A 21,377-nucleotide genomic window follows, 5' to 3' on the forward strand; every position below is an offset into this window, starting at 1 on the left:
GTTTTTTTGGGAGGGAAGCTAGCTCACTACATAGCATGACATGAGTCGGACATTTAAGACAAAAAAAAATAAAAATCAGCTCAGAATAAATTGAACATGACAAAATAACTATTTAGACACAAAACGTACACACAAAAAGAGCCATGGTAGAAGTCCCAGAAATAATGTCCAAAAAGCATATCGATGCGACAATACCATATGAGTACCTGTGCGTTTGAACTGGCGGGTCCACATGCATTTGCCCGACGCCGTGCACTTGGGGCAGTCGGAAGCCTCGCAGCTGGTTTCCGTGCAGTTGCTGGAGAGGAAGATCTCTCGCTGGTTGATGCGACAGTCGTGTTCGGACGTGCAGCTCACCGAGCTGCTGATGCAAGCCCCCTCGGGGCAGTTGGTGCACCACTTGCACTGGAAAGCATGCTGGAAATCCAAAACACAAACAAAGATTTAACACACGAGGAGCCGTGGTGTGCGTTGGAGTTGTTATAGTGGGCGGGGAACAACCTGCGATGGACCGGAGAAAGTCTTGGGATGCCGGGCCAGGCATTCGCTGCAGGTCTTGAGTCTGCGGCACTGATCTGGCTGACGAGGGGTCGGCGAACAGGGTGACTGGCCAGTGAAACAGCCCATTCTATTGGGAAGGGGGGAGGGAATTAATGGAGTCGCACATCAGCTTGACAATGCAAGTGGACCAATGTGTTACCGTTCGGCACTATCGGAAGACGCGCAGGCCCCTCGGCACCAAACGCAGCTGCCGGTGGTGGTGTTGCAGGTCTCCGGCGTGGCCATGACGGCGCAGGGGTCGGCGGGCACCGTGAGGTTCAGGAGTCGTCCCAAGGTGACCCCGTTGAAGCCCCCCGATAAGAAGAGGCTGCCGCCCCAGCTGGTCATGGCGAGGGACACCGAGCGATTAACCGAGTCGCCAATGGCGGAGTCTGGGCGATGCAAGATGTGACGTTAGGGCAAAAAGGCCGTCAATAAGGAAGATGGCAGAGAGATGAGATGGACTACCTGTTTGGATCCAGGTGTTACAGTTGATCTGGTACAAGCTCACAGAGTTGCTGTAATCCTCGGCTTCTGTCCGTCCCCCGACGATGACCATAGTGTCTTTCATCAGGGCCGCAGCGTGGAAGAAACGGGAGAGGGGCTGCAAAAGAAAATCAAGTGCAAAAATGGATAAGTCATTTTTTTTTAATGGCCATTATCCATCGTGCAATCAAACAACCAAGTAAATCGAAAGTTATCGATCTACCTCTACCTCTGAAAATGTCTCAGCAAGCGAGCCTCAACTGAATTATGACATATTGTGAAGACACAATTTGTGTAATTTACTAATATTCACATCTTTACATATCATTTAAAGGTTATTCATACTATGGCGGCAGATAATCATTATTACAATTCTAAAATGTTTCATTCCAATAGATCGAAATATATGAAACTGAAAATTGTGATTCAGTTACTGTTTGGGTCCATAACTACGGAGGACCAAAAATGCCAAAATAAAAAAATAAACAAATAAATAAAAGTGAAAATTGAAACTGAAAATAAAAATATGAAAATAACTATATAAATAGAATTAAATAAATAAATAAATATCAATAAATAAATAACTTTCTGCTCTCATATCTCATATTGTTTTTTCTTTACATTAATGTTTTGTATTTAGTTTTTTAATTATATTTTTGTATATTCATTCATATTTATTTATTTATTTTGGGGGTATTTTTGGTCCTCCATACATAGCGTGTCAGAAAACAGACCACAAAAGTTGAACATGGTTTTCCAAAGCAAAATCATAAGTTTGCAACATTTCTTATTTTGCTTAAACACAAAGAATCCCCCTGATTTCGCCTAAGACAACAGAAAGTCTTTATTTTGCTGAATTCTGATGATGATAGCATGCCCCGGATATGTTATTTGAAACACATGACAAATGACAATGTTTTAAAAAAAAATGCATCATACGGTACTACAAATTTGACAAATGGAAGGTAGCTCTCCTTACCTTATTACCCTGCGAGGGTACCAGGAGCGACCACGTGAAGTTCGGGTAGTACAAGCTATAAAGCTCTCCCGATGGCTCCACAGCCTCCACGTGAAAACGATACCCTCCAAACACATAGATGGCGTCCGTCTGCTCGTGGTAAACGGCCGAGTGGCCGTATAAGCCCGTCGGCGGCGTGCCGGTGTGCGCCACGACGGTCCAGTTTCCGGTGTGAGGGCTGAACTCGAGCAGGTGGTGGTTGAAGCCGTTTTCTGGCGAGTAACCGCCAATCAAGAGCACCGAGTTGTCCCGACGCACTGTCAGCGTGTGGCCCGCCACCGGGGGCAGCACTGAGCTCTATCACAGAGGGTTTGCCATTAGGGGAACTATAATATCCACTTTGTGGTCAACATACAGCAGCAAGCCCGTTTCGCTACCTTGTGCTCTCTCCAGACCAAACTGCTGAGGTTGAGACTCCAAGTGTCCATGGCAACAGAGTGCTGAGTGACTCCGCCCACTACCAGCATGCAGCTGTGACTGGTTCCCATTTCATGGCTGCTCAGCAGGGCGGCGGCGTGGTGATAGCGAGGGGCCGGCGTGGAACCCTCGTCTGCCGAACTCGTCAACATTTGAGTCCACCGGCGCTCTAGCACGGAATATCTAAAACGAGATAAATTAAAAAAAAATCTGTTAACATACACTTATAGACAACTGAGGATACATTTTCTTTGTCGCCACTTGACATTTGCATCATAAAATCTATATTGCATAACCAGGTAATGTTTAAAATAGCATTAACATCCATAACTGTTCTTTTTATGAGGGAGGAAAAAAGAAGCGAGAAAACAATATTTAGGGAAATAAGGTACAAAGTATTATGAGTATTGCTTAATACACAACAATATTGCTGATGTGACTGACTGTTGTTAAGGTACCTGTAAATATTTCCTAGAATGCCCTCTGAGAGAGAGAGTCCCCCATACATCCAAAGGTTGCCGTGAGGTCCAGAAACCAGAGAGTGGCCCATCCTGTGGAGGAACCTGTGGGCCTGGTTCTGTGGAGCAAAAAGTGTGTCTAAATTAGTGGTATTACATTGGATTTAAAGTGTTTATTGCATTGCTGTATTTATGCTGTACCACTGTCAGTTGCGTGTCCAGCAGCGTCTCCCAGATCAGGCTGTTGGAATCTCGAGGGACAGAGCAGTCAGAGCCGGCCCAGTTCTCTGAGCACACACACACTCCCAGGGTCTGAGAGAAGCAGAAGATATTGACACTCAATGCGACCAGCGCTTGTGCTCATCGCTTAATTATTCATATTTCTGGTAGCTAAAAGCTTCACTTTTACTCCACTAGCTTCCTTGAATGAAATACTCAATGCAACAAAATAAAATCAGCAGAAATTGTTTGTTGGCGTAATGCCTGACTTGTGGAGAACAAAGCTAAAGCATAGTCCTGCTGGTCCAGACAAAAGCAGCTAATCTAGAAGTAAAATGTAAATGAATCAAAACATAATACCTAACTCATTTGCTCCACAAAACGTATAAGTACGTTCTATTTTAAATGTATTATGTGTCTCAAAAACGCATTTATACGTTTTTTTTTAATGTTTTTTTTATGCTAGAGCACAGAAGGCTTTGGTGCAGCATCTCAACTGCAGAAAATGAATGAAAAATTGTAGTAATTACAAAAAATGCCAGAAGGTGGCAGCAACGTATAATAGTTCAACCAGGGCCATGAAGAAAACAAGCTGTTTCCTCACAATTCTAAGCAGATTTATGAATAATGATGAAACTTAGCTATATTCTAATACTAATTGCTGCAAAACGGAAACAGATAGAAACATACTTTTGCTGGGGGTTGCTTCAGTGAAAATGGCTGTGAGTGAATGAGTTAAGTACAAGACTTTTAACCTCAAGTAATATCAATTAGCAGGAGCAACGGAGCTGAGACTCAAACCCAGAACATCAGAACGATGAGACAGAGATGCTAACCAGTAACTCTCACAGCAATGAATGTGAACCGACGATGGCGCCACTTACTATATTACAAGTTCCTCGGCCCTCTGCAACTCCGCAGTCTTGGGGACAAACGGCTCGGTCACAGTGGGGGCCCCCGTATCCCGGGGGGCACTGGCAAAGTCCGCCTTGGCACTGCGCGCCGCCCGGACACGCCGGCGTCCCGGCGTCGCCCTCGTCGGAGCTGTGGCGACACCGGCGCACCCAGAAAGACGCGTTGAAGCCTTGCGGTTTGTTCGACGACACGTTGGCTTCGAAGTAGACGGAGATCACACCTGGTGGGCAGGAGATGGAGGGACGCAGAAGGAGAGTGGTCACGCTCTATGTTCGGCTGGTTGTACATGAGGATGCGGCATACCTGAGGTGGCCTCGACGGTGATAGGCTGCGTCCTTGTGGTGCCGCAAAAGGCACCGATCAGGTTATGGTCCGAATGTACGACGCCGTTGTCCAGGAAACGAGGAAGGCCGTCAAACACATACACATATGAGCTCTGGAAAATAAACACAGTGGATATCAAAAGTCGACACACCCGTTTAAACACCAGGTTTCAATTAAGCATTACCCCCCCCAAAAAAACATAATGCTAACTCACTTTACAGAGTGTATGGGAGTCGGGGTGCAGCGTGAGGGCAATGGGTGGACACGACTGCCTGGGGAGACAAGGCGCCAGGCTCTCGGTCACTGACAGGACCCAAAGGCAATGAGAGAGTCCACCTTTCCCTTCGCTGCCACTCCGCCAGCCCAGGGATGAGGAAAGAGGTACGGCAGTGGACGAGGAGGTGGAGGAGAGCAGCACAGAGCGACCCTGGCACTGGCGGTAGCATGTCCCGTTATTCCTAAAGGTGGGAGAAAATATGTTAGCATAGACCAGCTAGTTTGTGCTACTGCGTTTATGATGTTGAAAACACACAGAAATGAAGCAAGACAATGTAGTCCGCCTTAAGAAAATGATTATTAATATTATTAGATGAGAACAGGGGAGCATCTACCCGACTTGCCAAATAGTGAGCCTGCATTTATCTGTACTACTTTTAGGATTTTTTTTTTTGTAGCTCATTTAAAGTGTGTTGGGAGGGATGAATTTTTATTTTTTTTATGGTCTCTTAATATTGCAGTGGATGGGTTTGGAAGAGATCCTCCATGATAAACAGAGGCTAATTGTATTGTCAATTTTTGACTTACCTGGGGTCACCGTAGTAACCAGGCAGGCAGGACTCACAACGCAGGCCCTGAGTATTATGCGTGCAGTAGCACTGGCCCGTCTGGTTGTGACAGTACCCTCGCAGCGGGTCACCGTGACCGTTACATTCGCACTGCACGCATCCACCGCCGCCGGCCAAGGCCGAGCCGAAGCTCCCTGGGCGACAGTGCTCACAGTGGGGTCCTGTGGTCCAATCTGAAAAGGGAAACAGGGAAAAATTCAGCTCTGTCGAACTGGAAAGAAATAAAATCGTCTTTTTTGAGGTTCGTTCAACCTTGGCATTCGTCGCAAATCCCCGGCGCGGTGATACAGGTGGAGTGAAAGTTGCAGCCGCAGTCCACATCACACTCGACGCCGCTCAGGACCAGAGTGGCGGGATCGGACGTCCAGCCCAGCGAGCATTCGCACTCGAAGCGCGGGCTGCCGCTGCACTGACCCTCTCTGCACTCATTGTAGCACCTGTGGTGGAGGAGGTTTCAGTTGAAACATCCGGACTGGGCCATAGTATGGAAAATTAACTTTTTAAGTCATCCACTCGCAGTCATTTTAACTGAAAGAACGCCCTTCACTCGCGGCTATTTTACTGGTTTTTAACTGATTTTGCAAGGCTCACGGAATCTTGTGTTCTATTGCTATAAAAACATGGAACCTACCAAATGAAAGATTTGATTCTCTTCTTTCATCAGGAAATAGTTTCAGTCTTGCAGCAATTAGCATTAGAATATAGCCAAGTTTCATCATAATTCACAAATCTCCTTAGAACTGTGGGGAAATCAGCCTGTTTTCAACATGGCCCTGGTTGAGCTCTTTATACTCTGCTGCCCCCTGCTGGCCGTTTTTGTAAATTTTTTTCACCCATTCACTGCAGTTGAGAGGTTGCACCAAAGCCTTCTGTACGCTCTTGCATAAAAAAAAACAAAAAAAACAAAAACAAAACATTAATTAAAAAAACAACAACAACTATAATACATCTTTGGGACACTTAAAACATTTACAATAGAACGTACTTGTACGTTTTTGGGAATAAATGAGTTAATGGCTTGTAAAAAAAATAGTTGGGTCTGGCTCTGCAACAGATAGCCAAAAATCCAAGCGTAATTGACGGCCATCAAACAAGGTTTATAATTGCTAATAATTGCTTGCAAATTCCACTTCCCCTGCAAACAGCAGGGGTCCATTGTACAATAGTTTAATAGCACCATCTTAGCCTGGCAGTGGGGGAGGGGAGACCTAATAAAACTGCATCCATATTCCAAACTGTTCATCCTCCTTTCTTATTAATAAGGTCTTACGTCTGGTTGCAGTGCAAGGTGCCGTCCCCCGTGTAGCCTCGTTCGCAATGGCACTCGTACGAGGTGGGGGTGTTGATGCAGGTGGCGAAGGGGTGACAATTGTGGAGGCCCAGGCGACATTCTTCGACATCGGGACAAGAGGGGTAGGACCACACGGCGTCTTGCTCCTCCACCTCCATGTGCTCCAGCTCCATCTCCATGTCCATGTCCATGTCCAGAGGACGAGGCGGGGCAGAGGTTTGCGGCTCAGGGCTGGAAAAGGAAAAAGAAATCATCATTCGAATCATCTTGTTTCTTTGCTGTGGCACGTCGTCGTTCGCTGGAACTTACTTCGCAGCTCGGGCTTCAGCTACGGCCACGCTGCAGTTAAACACAGATGGGTCGTCCATTCCAGCCCAATCGCCTCGCAAACATCTAAAAAAATAAAATGATAACATGAAATAAATAACTATCACGTGACGTCGTCTTTGCTGTCAACTCTACTTACTTTCCAATGGTGGGGTTGTTGTAGTCGCCACACCAGCCGCATTGGAACGTTCGCAGGCAGTCGGTGCAAGTGTTTAAAGCAGAACACTGCTTGCATTGCGGAACCGAATGCACACTGGCAAGATAAGAAATGGCAACATTAAGATTATGAACACAATTCAGGTGTGCGTGAGATTGTGTTGTGTGATTTCTACCTGTCATACCAGTCCCTGCACTCCCCATAAGGGTACTTCGTGAGATAGGCGGCAAAATAGAAACAAGCCTGGGCGGATTCACACCAAGCACACTGGCTGGAGTTGGACAGGCACTCGGAACACGTCTTCCGCCTTAGTGGAGCAAACATAAATATCGTGAGAGTATGTTGTAAAACAGTTTCACTAATCAGTCTATTGGGACTATTATCATTGTCATCTCACTGGTTGCAGACTCTGGGACAGCCTGCTGGGTGGCGAATGGAGCCCTCGAGGCGTCCTCTCCTACTGCACTGGTAGTCACCTTTCTTGCTGGAGTTGATCTGCCACTCGCAGTAAGGATCCTACAGGAGGACAATGTCAGCTTTGGATGAGGAAGTTCTAAATTAAAATCCGGGTTGTCTAACACTGCTTTGGAGAGAGAATTAACTGAATGACATGCAAAACGTCCTTTTAAACTTTCAAAATAGGAAGCGCACAACGGCGACAATGTAACAGGGTAAAAAATAAATAAAATAAATAATAATAATAAATAAATAAATAAAAAGGAGTCTTTCATGACTTGACTTTTTGTTAGTATTACTTCTAAGCATTTTTTTTATTAATACTTTAATAAGACTTTATTTTTGAGAGACGTATTATATTCTCCCAAATTCACACGTGCAAAATTTGAACGCATACCTGAGTACAAGCTGAGCAGTCCCTGTATTCTTCACACAGTGTGCAATGTTGGGGTGCCAGCAGCAGATGGCGCTGTGCCATCTCTGCCATTCCTTCTCCCGACTCCCCCTCAGGGCAGGGCTCCATCTCGGGGCCCCGAAGCAGGCAGCGGGACAGGGTTGGGCACCAGCCGCAAGACTGGTCCGACAGACAGGCCAAACAGGACATGTAGCCTGAACAGGAACCTGAGCGATAGGGCTCCAAGAACAGGAAGGAGATTTCCTGGAGTTCAGGAGGAGAGAGGATGAGATGAAGTCACTGTTACAGAGACAAATAGGAAGGTAAAACAATACTCACGCTGCCCCCTGGTAGAGTTCTGTTCCAGATGAGGGCCATCTCGCTGGTCTGCCCCGAGCCCGAGTTGTTGAGGTAGCCCTCGGCCTGGACCAGGTAATGGTTGCCTCTGGTCAGGTTGGAGAACAGCTTATTCCCGTCGGGGCGAGACAGCAGCTTCAACTCTTTCTCCTGCTGAGCTGCCCAACGACCTACCACCTCCTGCTCGGAGACAATCACAAAAAACGGCGAGTGATAAGCAAACTGCGGCCGACGAGCATTTCAACTGGCTCGCCTTGTGCTAAAAAGGTAATGGAACTTCAGAGGAGCTGGTAGGAAAAAACATTATCTCATTTATTCTCATGACTACCATTTTTAACTACTATGTCAAACTTTAAAAAAAAAATCTCATACTTATTCCTTGCATAATTTCAGCTTCTGTTCTCTTGTCACAGTATTACACAATAAACTTCATAAAATAATGGCTTTATTCTAGCAACATTTCAACTTGCCATTACCATTTGTACATTTGGCTTTATTCTCTTAATATTACATTATCTTTATAAAATAATTCATTTTGTTCTCTTGAAATTGCAGCTTTATGCTTGTTATACTTCAACTTCACGTGTGCACGATTTCATTATTTTCTTCTGTCTTATTCCAAATGCGGATATTATAATAATAAAAATGTGTTCTACTGTTGCATAATTTATTTCCAAGATTGCTTCCCAACCCAGTTTTTTCACAACGTGCCCCCATTTCGCTCACTAGTTGGCTGGAGTTGGGTCCCGACGCCACCCGAGCCTCAAAGTGGAGCCTCTGGATGCGTGCCCACATGGAGACGGTCTCTGAGGGGGGGGTGTTTGGCGCCCCCCACAAAGGGTGGATGAAGCCCCTGAACTGCAGGGCCACGTCCATCTCAGTGGTCGGGCTGAGGATGATGGTGGTGCTGCGAAGGATGGACACCTGGCGAGAGCACGGGGAGGGGACAGCGGAGGATGCAAGTGGAGACACATCAACAGAGGCACTATTCTCGACACCACTGGCATCATTTCAAGGGGGCATACTACGGAACGTGGACTTTTTAAAATAGCTTTCACACAAGTAGTTGGATGTCTGGAGTGCCTGCGCACCCAACAAGTGTGAAGTTTAACAATAAGGTAAGTCTTTTTTTTGTGTCTGTTTATTTTCAAAAAAATATATAAGGGTGTCAAAATTAGTGCTTTCATTTTGAGTTAATTTAAAGTTCTTTTAACGGCACTTTTTTTTTTTTTTTTTTTTTTTTTTTTCCTTCCTTTCACACACGATTAATGATCACCCCTTACTTGGAAAGCCTGTACTGGGAGAATTCCAGTCACAACACAGCAGTAATATATTTAATAATAACGCATAAATTTGTGGAGACTGGGGTTAAGTTGTATTTTAACAATATTAAAAATGCGCAGAATTTCACAAGTTACTCCATATTAAAGATTAGATAGCTCTTAATATGAAAAGAAAAATGAACAGACTTGTCGCCAATGTCTTAAAATTGCAATTATGCCATCTAGTGGCAGAAAAATGACCTCAACACAAATCAATATCACAATTGTTTTTTTACCGTACAATACATATTTTTAATTTTTACTCATTTTATGAAATATTATGAATTACCGGTACTGTATCAGTGACTAAAAGATATGCAGCCACATTTCTATTAGTTTAACATTTTTTCCACTCATGTTAACGAGAGTATGAAAACTTAGAAAAAACATTTTTAGATACATTTAGAACAGATATAAAATTTGCGATTAATATTGAGTTAACTATCACACTTGTTTTTTACAGTAGAGTACATCTTTTTGATTTTAACTCAATTTTGTGAATTATTATGAAATTACTGTAACAATGACTAAAATATGCAGCCACTAGTTTAACATTTTTCACACTTGTTAACAAGAGTATGAAATTTAGAAAAAAAATATTTTATTGTACATTATGAATAAGTATAAAATTTGCGATTAATCCTGAGTTAACTATTGAAGTCATGAGATTAATTACAATAAAAGATTTTAAATGGCCAGACACCCGTAATAAGTGGGCAGGCCCTACTGCAGTGTAGTACCACCTTCACACGTCTTTCTTTGCCCATGGCTTGGAAGATCGGCTGGGTGAAGCTCAAGAAACAGACTATAAGAAGTATAGTACTAACATGTTAACATACTCGACTGCATTTCTGACGTGGAGGCGGCGCAGTCAACTTTGCCACTCCGCATCAACGTTTGAAGTGTGAAGGCAACTAACTGATTGTTATTCACAGGTTTTTAGTATCACTCAAATTATTGAGGACTCTTCTGCGTCACTGGACTTATGTAATGCTCTGTGGATCAACCAATTGTCCACCTAGCACCACGGCACATCTTTATATATCTGTGCTCATCCAAGAATATGAAAACAGCAGTTTGTGTTATTTTTGTTTTACCTGTCTTTGCAAAACTTGAGTGAGCATTATATTGTAGATGTAGATGAGATGGGTCAACATTATATTGGAGAGATGGGTAGACATATTGTCGATGAGATGGGTCACTTGAAAGCATGTAAATGTCAAAAAAAAAAAGGGCACCAAACGGCAATATAGAACCTAGACTTGCACCGTAAATCCCGGCTTCAAGTACGAAAGCGACATTGGAGGAAGGAAGGACGGCTACGGTAAGTAAAGGGGGTTGGGGGGGAGTTACAAGCACAACTATTTGAGACTGGGACTCCGTACCTTGTCAGGCTGGGAGTCGTTGCGGGGGTGCTGGAAGGTGAGCAGGTGCAGTCCCGGGACATAGTTCTCGGTGCGACAGGAGTGGAGGGAGGTTAGGAAAAGGGTACGCTCCCCCCACCAGCCGTACGCCCCTGAGATCTGGTCCACACGGCACACACTTTGCTCTGTGAGATCGAGAGGGAGAGGTCAGCAACACGGAGAAACACAATCTGACCTCGTGAGATCTCAACAATGCGGCGGTGAGCCTGATTGGCGGGTGGTGGCGTTTGCCAGACGGGAGTCAGAGCGGCGAAACACCGGCGACGTACGCCAGAGAGACGGAAGAGGCCCGTCAAATGAACTTTTTTGAGTGACCTCTGCTATCTCAGCGGGGTACAGTTGAGCCAAGTGTTGGTGTTTCTCAAAGTCAAGGATGCCCTAGCTACCCTTCCCATCAGTATGTTACGCATTTTAGGGAATTAAATAAACTGGTGGTAAACATCAAATTAAGCTGCTTTCTCACTGTTCTGTTATTGAAATTCACTATAAACAAATCTTCAGACATAATACTGAAAAAATATCACAGTCGAACCTATAAACGATTTAAGTCAACAAATATTTAGCAGAAAAATTTGACTTTTGTGACAGTCAACAGTAAATACTTGGAAAAAAAAATCCAGGGTGCATATTACACGTGGGAAGAAGGGATTTTTTTTGTTTGTTTAATTTTTTACCCACATTTATGGACATATACCAGTACCTACGGACTAGCCTATCATGCTGAATAATTTTTTATTTTTTTTTACTTATTCAAATTGATTTTTTTTTTTTTTTTGCTTAAAGGGATACTTGACTCATTGAGCCATTTTCAGCAGTAAAAAGTTAATATTTTGTCTATAATTAAAGTGATAACTTAATTATTTTTCATGTACAATTAGTACCTTTAAAAAGTATTTTTTCCTCTTGCTGTCGACTGATGATGACATCATCTGTGCTGAGGATTTAGGTAACGACCAATCATGGCTCAGTTTACCGACCAACCCCAGAAAACAGGTGAGCCATGATGGGCTGTTAATTAATTCTTCAGCACAGTTGATGTCAACATCACTCGACAGCAAGAGGAAAAAATACTTTTTAAAGGTCTTAATTGTAGATGAAAAGTAATGACGTTATCAAATTCACTCTGGACAAAATATGAACTTTTCACTGCTGAAAATTGTTCAATGAGTCAAGTATCCCTTTATTAAAAAGTTATTGCTGTTATTGTATATTAGCAAACGGCAACTTAAATTCAACCAAAAAAGGGAATACAGAATCCAATTAGTCTTAACTGAGTTCAGTGATTTGAAAAACGGCCATCAAAATAATCATTAGTTGCAGCGCATTTTATATTGACAATAGTATGACCGTGGAATGTGTTTCTATTTTTTCTATTCTACATTTTTCTATACTACCGCCAACAAACACTGGAAAACACCATGAGTCTTTTTCTTTTAGTCCCAAAATATACAGTATTTTTTTAAATCTAGTTCACAACTTGACTACCCCTTTGTGTAACCTTAATTGAGAATGCTGCATCCATCTGAGGAGCCTTTCCTTGACACTGAGAAAACACGGCAAAACAAAAACGTTCCATCTCTGACAAGCGCCCGGCCCAAATCTAGTCCCTCCCAACATAGTTTCAGTGTCAGTGTGCGGCGAAGCCCTTGCGCCGCCGCCGCCCCTCCTTCCTCCCTCCCTGTCTCTCACCTGACACGGGCAGGCAGGACTCGTTCTGAACACACCAGCCGAATTCGCCGGGCGCTCTGGCCAGGGTGGCCGGCGTGCCGCTGAACACCAGGCACGACTGACAGTCGGACAGGAAGCGCGCCAGGCCCAGGCAGCCGGTGCTGCCGCACTGAGAGCGGAAAAGGGGAGCTGGTGAGGTGTTGTTGCAGTTAATCTTGAATGTAGATTTGTGTGCTTACCTGATTAATGGGCTGATACTCGCGACAGCGGCCCTCACACCAGCTGCATTCTGGGTTCTTCAGACACATGCTTTCATCCAGGGCCTCGGCGCAAAGCGCATCCTAGTCGATAAACACGTTGAACACAAATATTGCTCAACATATGTGACACTCAAGCACCTCTTCCAGCTTGAAGGTAGTATCAGATGGTTCCGTTACACTAAAATTTATCCATCTCTTTTCCAGGCTGCTGTTCGGTTTAAAGGGAACGGACACAAAATGCTAGGGTGAAGCCTCCCCAGTAATTCCCCCAGCCCCTTTAATGCTGCCTTCTAAAAACAGAATTTATCAACTTTTTTGAGGAGTCTGCTCTGTAAAAAAAAAAAAAAACACTGATGGAATGTGGGGACAAAGTTGACCTGGCAATTTTCCACCTTTGGAAGGAGTTATCAGAAGTCAGCCTTTACATGGTTTTTCATTGGTCTTGGCACTGACACAAAGCTGCACCAGAAGTTCCTTTAATACTTTCTTTTAAAGCTTGATATTATCCACTTTTAAATGGCACTATCATGGAATGTGAGGGCAAAGTCAACCCAGCAATTTTCTGCTTTTGAACGTCGTATCAGAAGTAAATTTTTTGTTCCCTCATTTATCGCAGGTTCATCTTTCACAGCCTCGCTGTTTTGTGGATTCTTTACAGCGTGCTTTTTGTTTTTTTTTTGTTTTTTTTGGTATTTGCGCGGCCGTATCTCTCGAACCCTACGTCCAACCGGGGACATACGGGCATCAGTGGATTCTTCGTCTCGACGAGACCTTTCTAATGGTGTCTATCCCGTCGCTCCATGACATTGCATTCCGGAGATAGAAAATACATACTGTGCTGTATAACAAGTAAATAAAAAATAATAATAATAAATTACAAAAAAATACAAAAAAAAAACAAAAACAAAAAACAAAACGTACTTTTATTGGAAGAAAAAGAATGTAAATTAAAGAAATTCAAGTAAATGAAAATAGCATATATATGAAAAAAAAAACATGATGAATGAAAGAGCATTTATCATAAAGTAAAAAATGATACCAAAACGAAACAACATATATAATAAACTAAAAAAAAAAAAATTTTGGAAACATTTTTTGGAACGTAACACCTGCGATAAATATAGTCTTTATAAGTAACTCGTCTTAAAGCAGGGAACTTTTTTCCTGGTTGCTGATCTAAATGTCACAGAAATAAAATGGATCGACACGGGAATTTTCCAACTATGCAACCGTATCAGATCTTGCGTTTTATGACTCTATTCGCTGTGGAAAAGCACTTCTTCTCTCACCCTGTCACCTTCGTTGCTACTGACAAACAGCGGCACTTTGAAAGCCACAAGGTCTCCGCGGGTGACGCCGTTGTAACCGCCGGCAACCAGCAGCACCCGTCCTTCCATCACCGCGGCGACGTGGGAGTAGCGTCCCTTGACGGCCTCTCCACCTACAGAAAAATGCAAGGATACAAGATCCGCTAAACCAGCAAGAATGACAAGAGTCAAATAAAAAAAAAGAGCAACTCACTGAGTGACCATCGCTCCCCTGCCAACACCCACTGGTGACAGCCCAAATGGTAAAAGAAGATTTCCTCGTCGTAGCACTTCTCCTCTTGGTAATGGATGTGAACATTCCCGCCTTGAGAGAACAGGCGACAAATACGCAATAACATACAAGTAAGTCCAGGAAAGGTTTGTCAACCCATGTCCCCGTTTTTGCGCTCACCGTAGACCACCATGTAGTTCCCGATAACGGTGGCTGAGTGGAAGGCTCTCTCTCGGGGTCCCGTCGCCGGGTAACGGGAGCGGAACGCCGTCCAAAAGCGTTGGTCCACGTGGAACGCGTCGGTGTTGTTCACCCTCACGCTAAACCTTGGGAGAACGCGCGGTCCCGTCAGTTGGCTGCTTGCTAGGTTTTGTTGTATCTATAATACTTGTAGTGTTAATTTTGTCGTCTGCCATTTTTAAATTCAGTCTCAGTTTTCGTCCAATTTCAGTCACGCTTGTTAGTTTTTATCACAGTTAATCAACCTCATCCCATTTTTACTTAGCCCATTTTTATTCGACTATAAATCTAACATTTTAGTCTTTATTTTAGTCCAACAAAACGGAATTTTATTCTTTTAGTATTAGCCAACAAAAACTGTCAATGTTTTAGTCTAGTTTTAGTCAGGATAACCATTTTACCCCTGTGTATTTTTTGTCAGCAGATTATATTGAACCTTTTCGGATCTAAAACTTATTTCACATAAAATGTTCTTATCTTTTTGATGAAAAACTTCACACACAATTACAGTGTCTACTATGCCGCGATGCTATGAGCTAGTAAGTTAGTCGGCATTAGTTAGCAGTGGCAATAACATTATTATTGCAACGTTATAGTCGTTGGATTAAGTTAAATTATAACTATAATTTACTCCTTTTTTTTAATCTTTCACTGTGATTCCACCTTCTGTCTGTCCCATGTTTGTGCTGTGTGTCACATGACAGTTTCGCAGACATGACAGATCACCAGAGACAAGATTTTACAAAAATCACATTATTTTCCTCTCGTTTTTGTTCATGAACTTAAATGTCCATTCATTTTATTCCAGTTTTTATTAAGTGAAGGACATTTTTTGTCTCGTCTTTATTAGTCGACGAAAATGCATAGGCCTACTGATTTAGTTCCAGTTATTGTTTATTACTGAAGGTTTTAGTCCGGTGAAAAATGTGTGTTGACGAATTATTTTTGTTTAGTCTTTGTTGACGAAATGAACACTAAATACTTGACAGCACTTTTACCCAAAGTGGGTATTGAGCTGAGTTTTGTGAATAAGGGACTTTGATTTGAATTTCCGTGCATTCGAGTCCCATCGGTTTGTGTTGTTTGACAAGAAGTAGCCCTGAGTTGAGATCTACACTGCTATGTTAGCTTCTAATCGCCAACATCAAGTGTTACAAAGAAAGAAATATCCAGTATGCTTCAGTCTTCACATGATATCATTGCCTGTTTCTTTTAGGCTGTTTACCTGGCGGTGGTCGGCCGGTGACCCCCGTAGACCAACAGTGTCCTGGAGGGGCTGTGGAACACCATGGAGTGGCCAGCGGTGGCCGGGGGCTTCCCACCGGTGGGCTGGACCATCTCCCAACGCCCAGAGCCCCGCAGGCTGAACCGATACAGGGAGGAGGAAAACATGTCCTCCTCGGTGCGACCTGGGATGCAACAAGTAGAAATGGCATTGAAGTGGAATCACATTCATAAGTCGACAGCTATTTGTTAAAAAACAACAACAACAACAAAACAAGGGGATGATGTGTTTAAAAACGCACCTCCAAACACATAGAGGTAACTGTCCACGACGGCCGCGGCGTGATTGGCAAGACTGGGTGCGCCGCCGGTGTTGGGAAAGCCAAGCTGCTGCCAGTCGTCCTGCAGGGGGCGGTACATCCAAACGTCGCTTGCCAAGGAGCCGTTCGCCAGCTCCCCGCCGAAGATCACCATGTTCCCCGCCCACTCCACGGCAGTGTGGGAATGCCGAGCCAACTGGCGGCGGCAGAGGCAGTGGCGTTAAAATGTGAATAATACACTTTTCTCTTCGCTCTGCTGCCATTTTGGTTAGTACTATCTCGCTTTCAGTAGTTTGTTCATTTCTAATTCTCGATTAATTGACAATTAATTATTAAATGAACGGACAACTATTTTAATAATCGAGCAATCGTTTGGAGCCATATTTTAATTTAAAATTGTCCAAATCATCTGATTTCAGCATATCAACAGTTATCATTCACTGATTTCTGTAGTTCTTCATGAAAGAAGACTGATTATGTTTTATCAAAATAAGACATTTGCAAACATCTGTTTCTACTTTGGAAAAACAATGATTGGACCGGTGACATAGTCAGGGTTTTTCCTGTGTACAAAATTCAGAGGCGGCCACCTCCACCTTATTTGCTCACCACCTGCAGCCTAAGCGACTGATAATGAATGAATGCTTTAACGTGATGATAATCATATTTTTATTGGAACTATTATTCTTATTATTGAAACATGAAATTATTATATGTTGCCTGTAAAAAATGAAAGAGAGTCTAATGAATTTAGTGAACACATGTATGTCAATCACTGGTTAATAAATAGTACTCTGGGAAAATGATTTTGGAACACACTTTAATGCAAAATTCAAATTAATCCGATTAGTGGATTAAATACTAGATTAATCGATTCTAAAACTATTCGACAATGGCAGCACTACACCAATCTAATTATTAGCTAATTTAGACAAGACATGAAATGAGGTGTGAAAATGTGTAATGAATTTTTTTTTATCTTAAAATTTGACACAAAAAAAAAAAAAAGTATACTTTTGCTTTCATAGTACTTACAGGCGAATGACCGTAAGACCTGCTTTCCCACTGGTTGGATGTGAAGTTATATTTGTTCAAGTCACCGAGGGCTCTGTTCAGGTCAAATCCTGGATTTTTTTTTTTTTTGAAAGACAACAAACCAAACAATCACAGTGTTGCTTCCGAAACCTAAACATGTAAAGCAGATATGTAGAGCAAAATTCTCGTCTGACCTCCAAACAAGTACATGGCCCCGGTGGAGGACAGGTACACGCCAGCGGAACCCGTCCTTGGCGACATGTAGGGGTCTCCCTCGCTGATGCGCCACCACTGCCCTGCCCCGTTGTCGTCATGGAGACCGAGCTGGCAACTGTGGCCCAGGAAGCCGGCATGACACAGACATCGCTCTCCTTTCTGATGCAAAAAAATAACAACAACAATAACCCGTAAGTGACTTGATTTCTTGCTATGCACGTTCACGATAAAGCTCACCTTGTCACACTGGCCGTGCGCCGAGCAGGCGTGAGAGCAGAGGGGCGTCGAGCAAGACGCCCCGCCCCATCCCTGTTGGCAGTGGCACTTGTGCGTGGACGGGTCGCAGCGCCCGTGGCCACCGCATGCTCCGGGGCACACGGAGAAGGTGTAGGTGGCGTTGAAGCCCAACAGGTTGTAGTTTGCGTCGCTGAAAAGATGAAGCAGCATCTAGAACAAACAGGAAGCGAGTATTCGTGTTAATTTCATCAACGAAAACAAAACAAAAATAATTTCGTCAATGCCCATTTTTCACCGTGCTAAAACTAGACTGGACTAGACTAAAACCCTCATTAATAAACAATAACTGAGACTAAATCAGCATGCATTTTCAATGACGATTCACCGTGCAAAGTATAAAAAAAAAAATTATAGTTATAACTTGGGATATAACGATAACGGCAATATCGAGATATTAAAACTGCCGCAATATATCGTCGTCGTCATGTCACCATGTTAAAAGCAGCATATCTGTTAAAAAAAAGTCAGGTTGATTTCTATTTGTGCAGTTCTAGGACCCTCTGGTGGCTAGTTTTTTAATGCAGTTTAATTTTCACAAGGCATGTTTTGGCCCTTCTATGATTAAAATCCACGCTAATGATCAGATGAAGGGGAACATAATTTGCTTGTTAACTGAGTCAAATGCCTCAATATACATATATTTCATATTTATATATTTTTTATATATAATAATTATAATATCTGTATAAATATTTTTCCTTACTGTAAGGTAGAAAAGCACAATATTGTGGTGTTGTTGTTTTTTAGTATGAATTATTGATTTATTATTTGTTTATTTATTTATTTATTTATTTTTACAATATTGTGACCTTTTTTTGCATTGCCAACCTCCCCACAATATCATATCGTGATAATATCGTATCGTGATGTTTGGGCATCGTTACATCCCTAGTTATAATTTATAATTGTTGACTACAACTAGATGAATACAAAATTTTCTTGGACTAAAATAAAAACTAAAATGCTAGATTTATAGTCGACTAAAAATGGACTAAATAAAAACGGGATGAGGTTGCCAACCTGTATTAAAATCTAACAAGTGTGACTGAAACTGGACTAAAACAAAGATTAAATGTTAAAATGACGGATAAAATTAACACTAATCAGGATCCAGATTCAATAGGTGTTGGGATGACCGGTTAAAAACAAGGACCTTCCCGGATGTGGCCTCGATGGGCTGCGGCAGGGTGTTGCCGCTCAGGCTGGCCAGCAAGGGGCTTTGGTAGGAGTCTCCGTCGTACACAAACAGGTAGTCGTAAGTGCACTCTGTGTCCATGAAGGTGAAGTTCAGCACAATGCGATAGCTGCTGCTCGGTGCTGGAAGGATGGAAACATGAAAAAGTCATTGACGGACGACAGCAGAACCTCTTAAGTGTCACATGATCATAAAAGTGCAATACGAACCTTTGATGAGCCACTCGCAGTTGCCGTTGACCGAGTAGTTGCCTGGTCCGTCTGTCACGTAACCCGGCGGCCCCCTCAACACCTGCCGGTGACCCTTGCAGTCACCTGCCTGGCACGTGGGCCAACAAGCGGCCAGCAGCGCCAGCACGAGGAGGAAGCAGACGGGCAGGGGGGAGGCCATCCCTGGTGTTGTCTGTGTGATTGGGGGAAGAAAATAAGAGAGATTTTTAATGCATGTACATCAATGATTCATTCTTTTCATTCATTCATTTTATTTGTTCATTTATTTCAGGCAGTAGTCAACATCAACAATATATCAATTTTACTTGACACATTTTTCTAAACCTAGCCTGAAAAGCAGTGGGACGAATTGAAACTTATTAAAGTCCCACCCCCAATGTCATTAATATCAAGCATTAAAAACAAATTTAGCTACTTTCCTGCAAATTTGCAGTAACCAACACCGGTTTTCATGAATGCTGAAAAACTGTGTTTACAAACAACAATGTATTCATTAACTAAAATGACAGCAACAGCTCATACCAGCAATGGTAATGAAAAATAACAATACCAGCTTGGATAAGAGACAAACTAGAAACCAAACAAGACCACAAACAGCACATATCAATAATTCTAAGACACAAGTATACCAGCAGTGGTTATTGATATTATGCGATAGTAAAAAGGCAGCAAAGTATACACTATCTCAATAATTTAAAAAATTGATGCTGGTTTAAGATGCACTCTTCAAATACTGAGACCAAACAATATGTTTGTAAGACAGTTGAAAACTGTGGCTGTTTTGGCATTGCTTATGTTTCACCTCTAAGATGTTCCAAAGTTTGACCCTACGCACAGACACACAACAACTTTTACGAACAGTTCTAAAATTAGGCAATATAAAATCTCCATATCCTCTCAAATTGTGATAGACATTCTCTTTTTTTTATAAAAAAATATATATATATATATATATATATTGCAAATTATTAGGTAGTAATTGTTGAAATTATTTGCATAAAAGTTTAATTAAAGTATTATACTTTATAAGGTAATGTAATTTAAACAACTTTGACTGGATAAACAGACTATGAGTGTGACCAGAAAAAATATATACTTTTTCCGAAGCACTGTCCTGCAGTCCAATACATACATAGATAATATGCAAATACATATATACAGTACTAATAATTAACACATACATAAATATACTAATATATTGACATATATATTTATTGTATTTGTATTTAATTTAAGATTAGGATACCCTAGTGGTGAAATTTTTTATATTGACTTTTGTGGAAAGGGTCTCTTATTAAAACGCTTGATTTGTTAGCGAATAATTCGGTGCTAGTTTAACACCTGAAATTAAAAAATAAAATAACAAAATCACATCATACCAGCAAATTCTTTTTATATGTGCCTTAAGCGTATAAACATTTTTAGAAACACTGAGCGTCGTATACAAAACAATGTTCTAAAGCGATGCTACACCGTTAACCAGCCATGGCCCGTTAGCTCGCTAGTTAGCTACCGAGCTTCTGTTTTATTACATTTGGCTAACACGCAGTACGTACCAGGTCCCGTCTCTCCGGCCTCTTAGCCATTTACATCTTTTATCTCTCTCACTTTTTTGCCCCCTAAGATGAACTAGCCACTCGCTAGCACGTCGTTGTTACAGGGACAGAGAAAGTCGCCCGGCTGGCTAGCAGGCTGCTAACAACAACACGGCTAGTAAAGTATCCGCTAGGTGGCTAGTGAGCGCAGCCTCAGTCCGAATCCAGATGCGCAGTCAATCCCGATCAGTCATTATTGATGATGAAGGGCAACGTTACGTAGTTACGTAGTGGCTCGCTCTGGAACTGGGAACTTGTGACAAGGCCAGTAAAGCTGAGAAATAAGGCGTTTAATTGTGAAGCCACAGGACAGATGCCTGTTCTTGTTTTGGTGGTCGCCACCGACACAAAAGCAGTCAGGCACGCCTGGCTCGGCGGCGTCACCCAGTGGAGATGGCGCACAACGCACATCTGGATCCCAATCCAGGCTAAGATAAATTCATAATAAAATGATACATGAAGCGTTTGTTGTTTAAAAAAAATAAAAATAAATAAACGCTGTACTACTACGAAAGTGTATTGTTATGAAAGCGTACTGTTACAAAACAAGTTCATGTATCACATTATAAAATGATATGTAGTAATAAATTTCACGTTTTGAAGTAAAA

The 21,377-nt window shown here is 42.5% G+C and overlaps 1 protein-coding gene across 1 annotated transcript in view; it reads right to left on the reverse strand.

Moving 5' to 3' along the window:
* megf8 (multiple EGF-like-domains 8) overlaps window positions 1-21,105 on the reverse strand; it is a 30,132-nt gene extending 9,027 nt beyond the window's left edge. The window contains exons 1-35 of the mRNA XM_077526688.1: window positions 20,731-21,105; window positions 19,154-19,346; window positions 18,903-19,066; window positions 17,690-17,899; window positions 17,431-17,611; window positions 17,237-17,325; window positions 16,184-16,397; window positions 15,883-16,066; window positions 14,598-14,743; window positions 14,400-14,510; window positions 14,168-14,319; window positions 12,858-12,959; window positions 12,640-12,787; window positions 10,912-11,075; window positions 8,931-9,128; window positions 8,187-8,384; window positions 7,851-8,111; window positions 7,395-7,513; window positions 7,173-7,304; window positions 6,980-7,093; window positions 6,823-6,906; window positions 6,493-6,744; window positions 5,475-5,659; window positions 5,182-5,395; window positions 4,592-4,835; window positions 4,357-4,489; window positions 4,023-4,273; window positions 3,121-3,231; window positions 2,920-3,038; window positions 2,422-2,644; window positions 2,006-2,341; window positions 1,009-1,144; window positions 701-932; window positions 502-628; window positions 207-417 (exon numbers count right to left, since the gene is read on the reverse strand). Of these exons, the coding sequence (XP_077382814.1) occupies window positions 207-417; window positions 502-628; window positions 701-932; window positions 1,009-1,144; window positions 2,006-2,341; window positions 2,422-2,644; window positions 2,920-3,038; window positions 3,121-3,231; window positions 4,023-4,273; window positions 4,357-4,489; window positions 4,592-4,835; window positions 5,182-5,395; window positions 5,475-5,659; window positions 6,493-6,744; window positions 6,823-6,906; window positions 6,980-7,093; window positions 7,173-7,304; window positions 7,395-7,513; window positions 7,851-8,111; window positions 8,187-8,384; window positions 8,931-9,128; window positions 10,912-11,075; window positions 12,640-12,787; window positions 12,858-12,959; window positions 14,168-14,319; window positions 14,400-14,510; window positions 14,598-14,743; window positions 15,883-16,066; window positions 16,184-16,397; window positions 17,237-17,325; window positions 17,431-17,611; window positions 17,690-17,899; window positions 18,903-19,066; window positions 19,154-19,346; window positions 20,731-20,760 (5,968 nt within the window). The 5' untranslated portion in view covers window positions 20,761-21,105. The remainder of the gene's footprint in view (window positions 1-206; window positions 418-501; window positions 629-700; window positions 933-1,008; window positions 1,145-2,005; window positions 2,342-2,421; window positions 2,645-2,919; window positions 3,039-3,120; window positions 3,232-4,022; window positions 4,274-4,356; window positions 4,490-4,591; window positions 4,836-5,181; window positions 5,396-5,474; window positions 5,660-6,492; window positions 6,745-6,822; window positions 6,907-6,979; window positions 7,094-7,172; window positions 7,305-7,394; window positions 7,514-7,850; window positions 8,112-8,186; window positions 8,385-8,930; window positions 9,129-10,911; window positions 11,076-12,639; window positions 12,788-12,857; window positions 12,960-14,167; window positions 14,320-14,399; window positions 14,511-14,597; window positions 14,744-15,882; window positions 16,067-16,183; window positions 16,398-17,236; window positions 17,326-17,430; window positions 17,612-17,689; window positions 17,900-18,902; window positions 19,067-19,153; window positions 19,347-20,730) is intronic.
* Window positions 21,106-21,377: the final 272 nt, after the last annotated feature.

Source organism: Festucalex cinctus, chromosome 7 (genome assembly GCF_051991245.1).
Source record: "Festucalex cinctus isolate MCC-2025b chromosome 7, RoL_Fcin_1.0, whole genome shotgun sequence".
In the NCBI taxonomy this organism is placed as follows: Eukaryota; Metazoa; Chordata; class Actinopteri; order Syngnathiformes; family Syngnathidae; genus Festucalex; species Festucalex cinctus.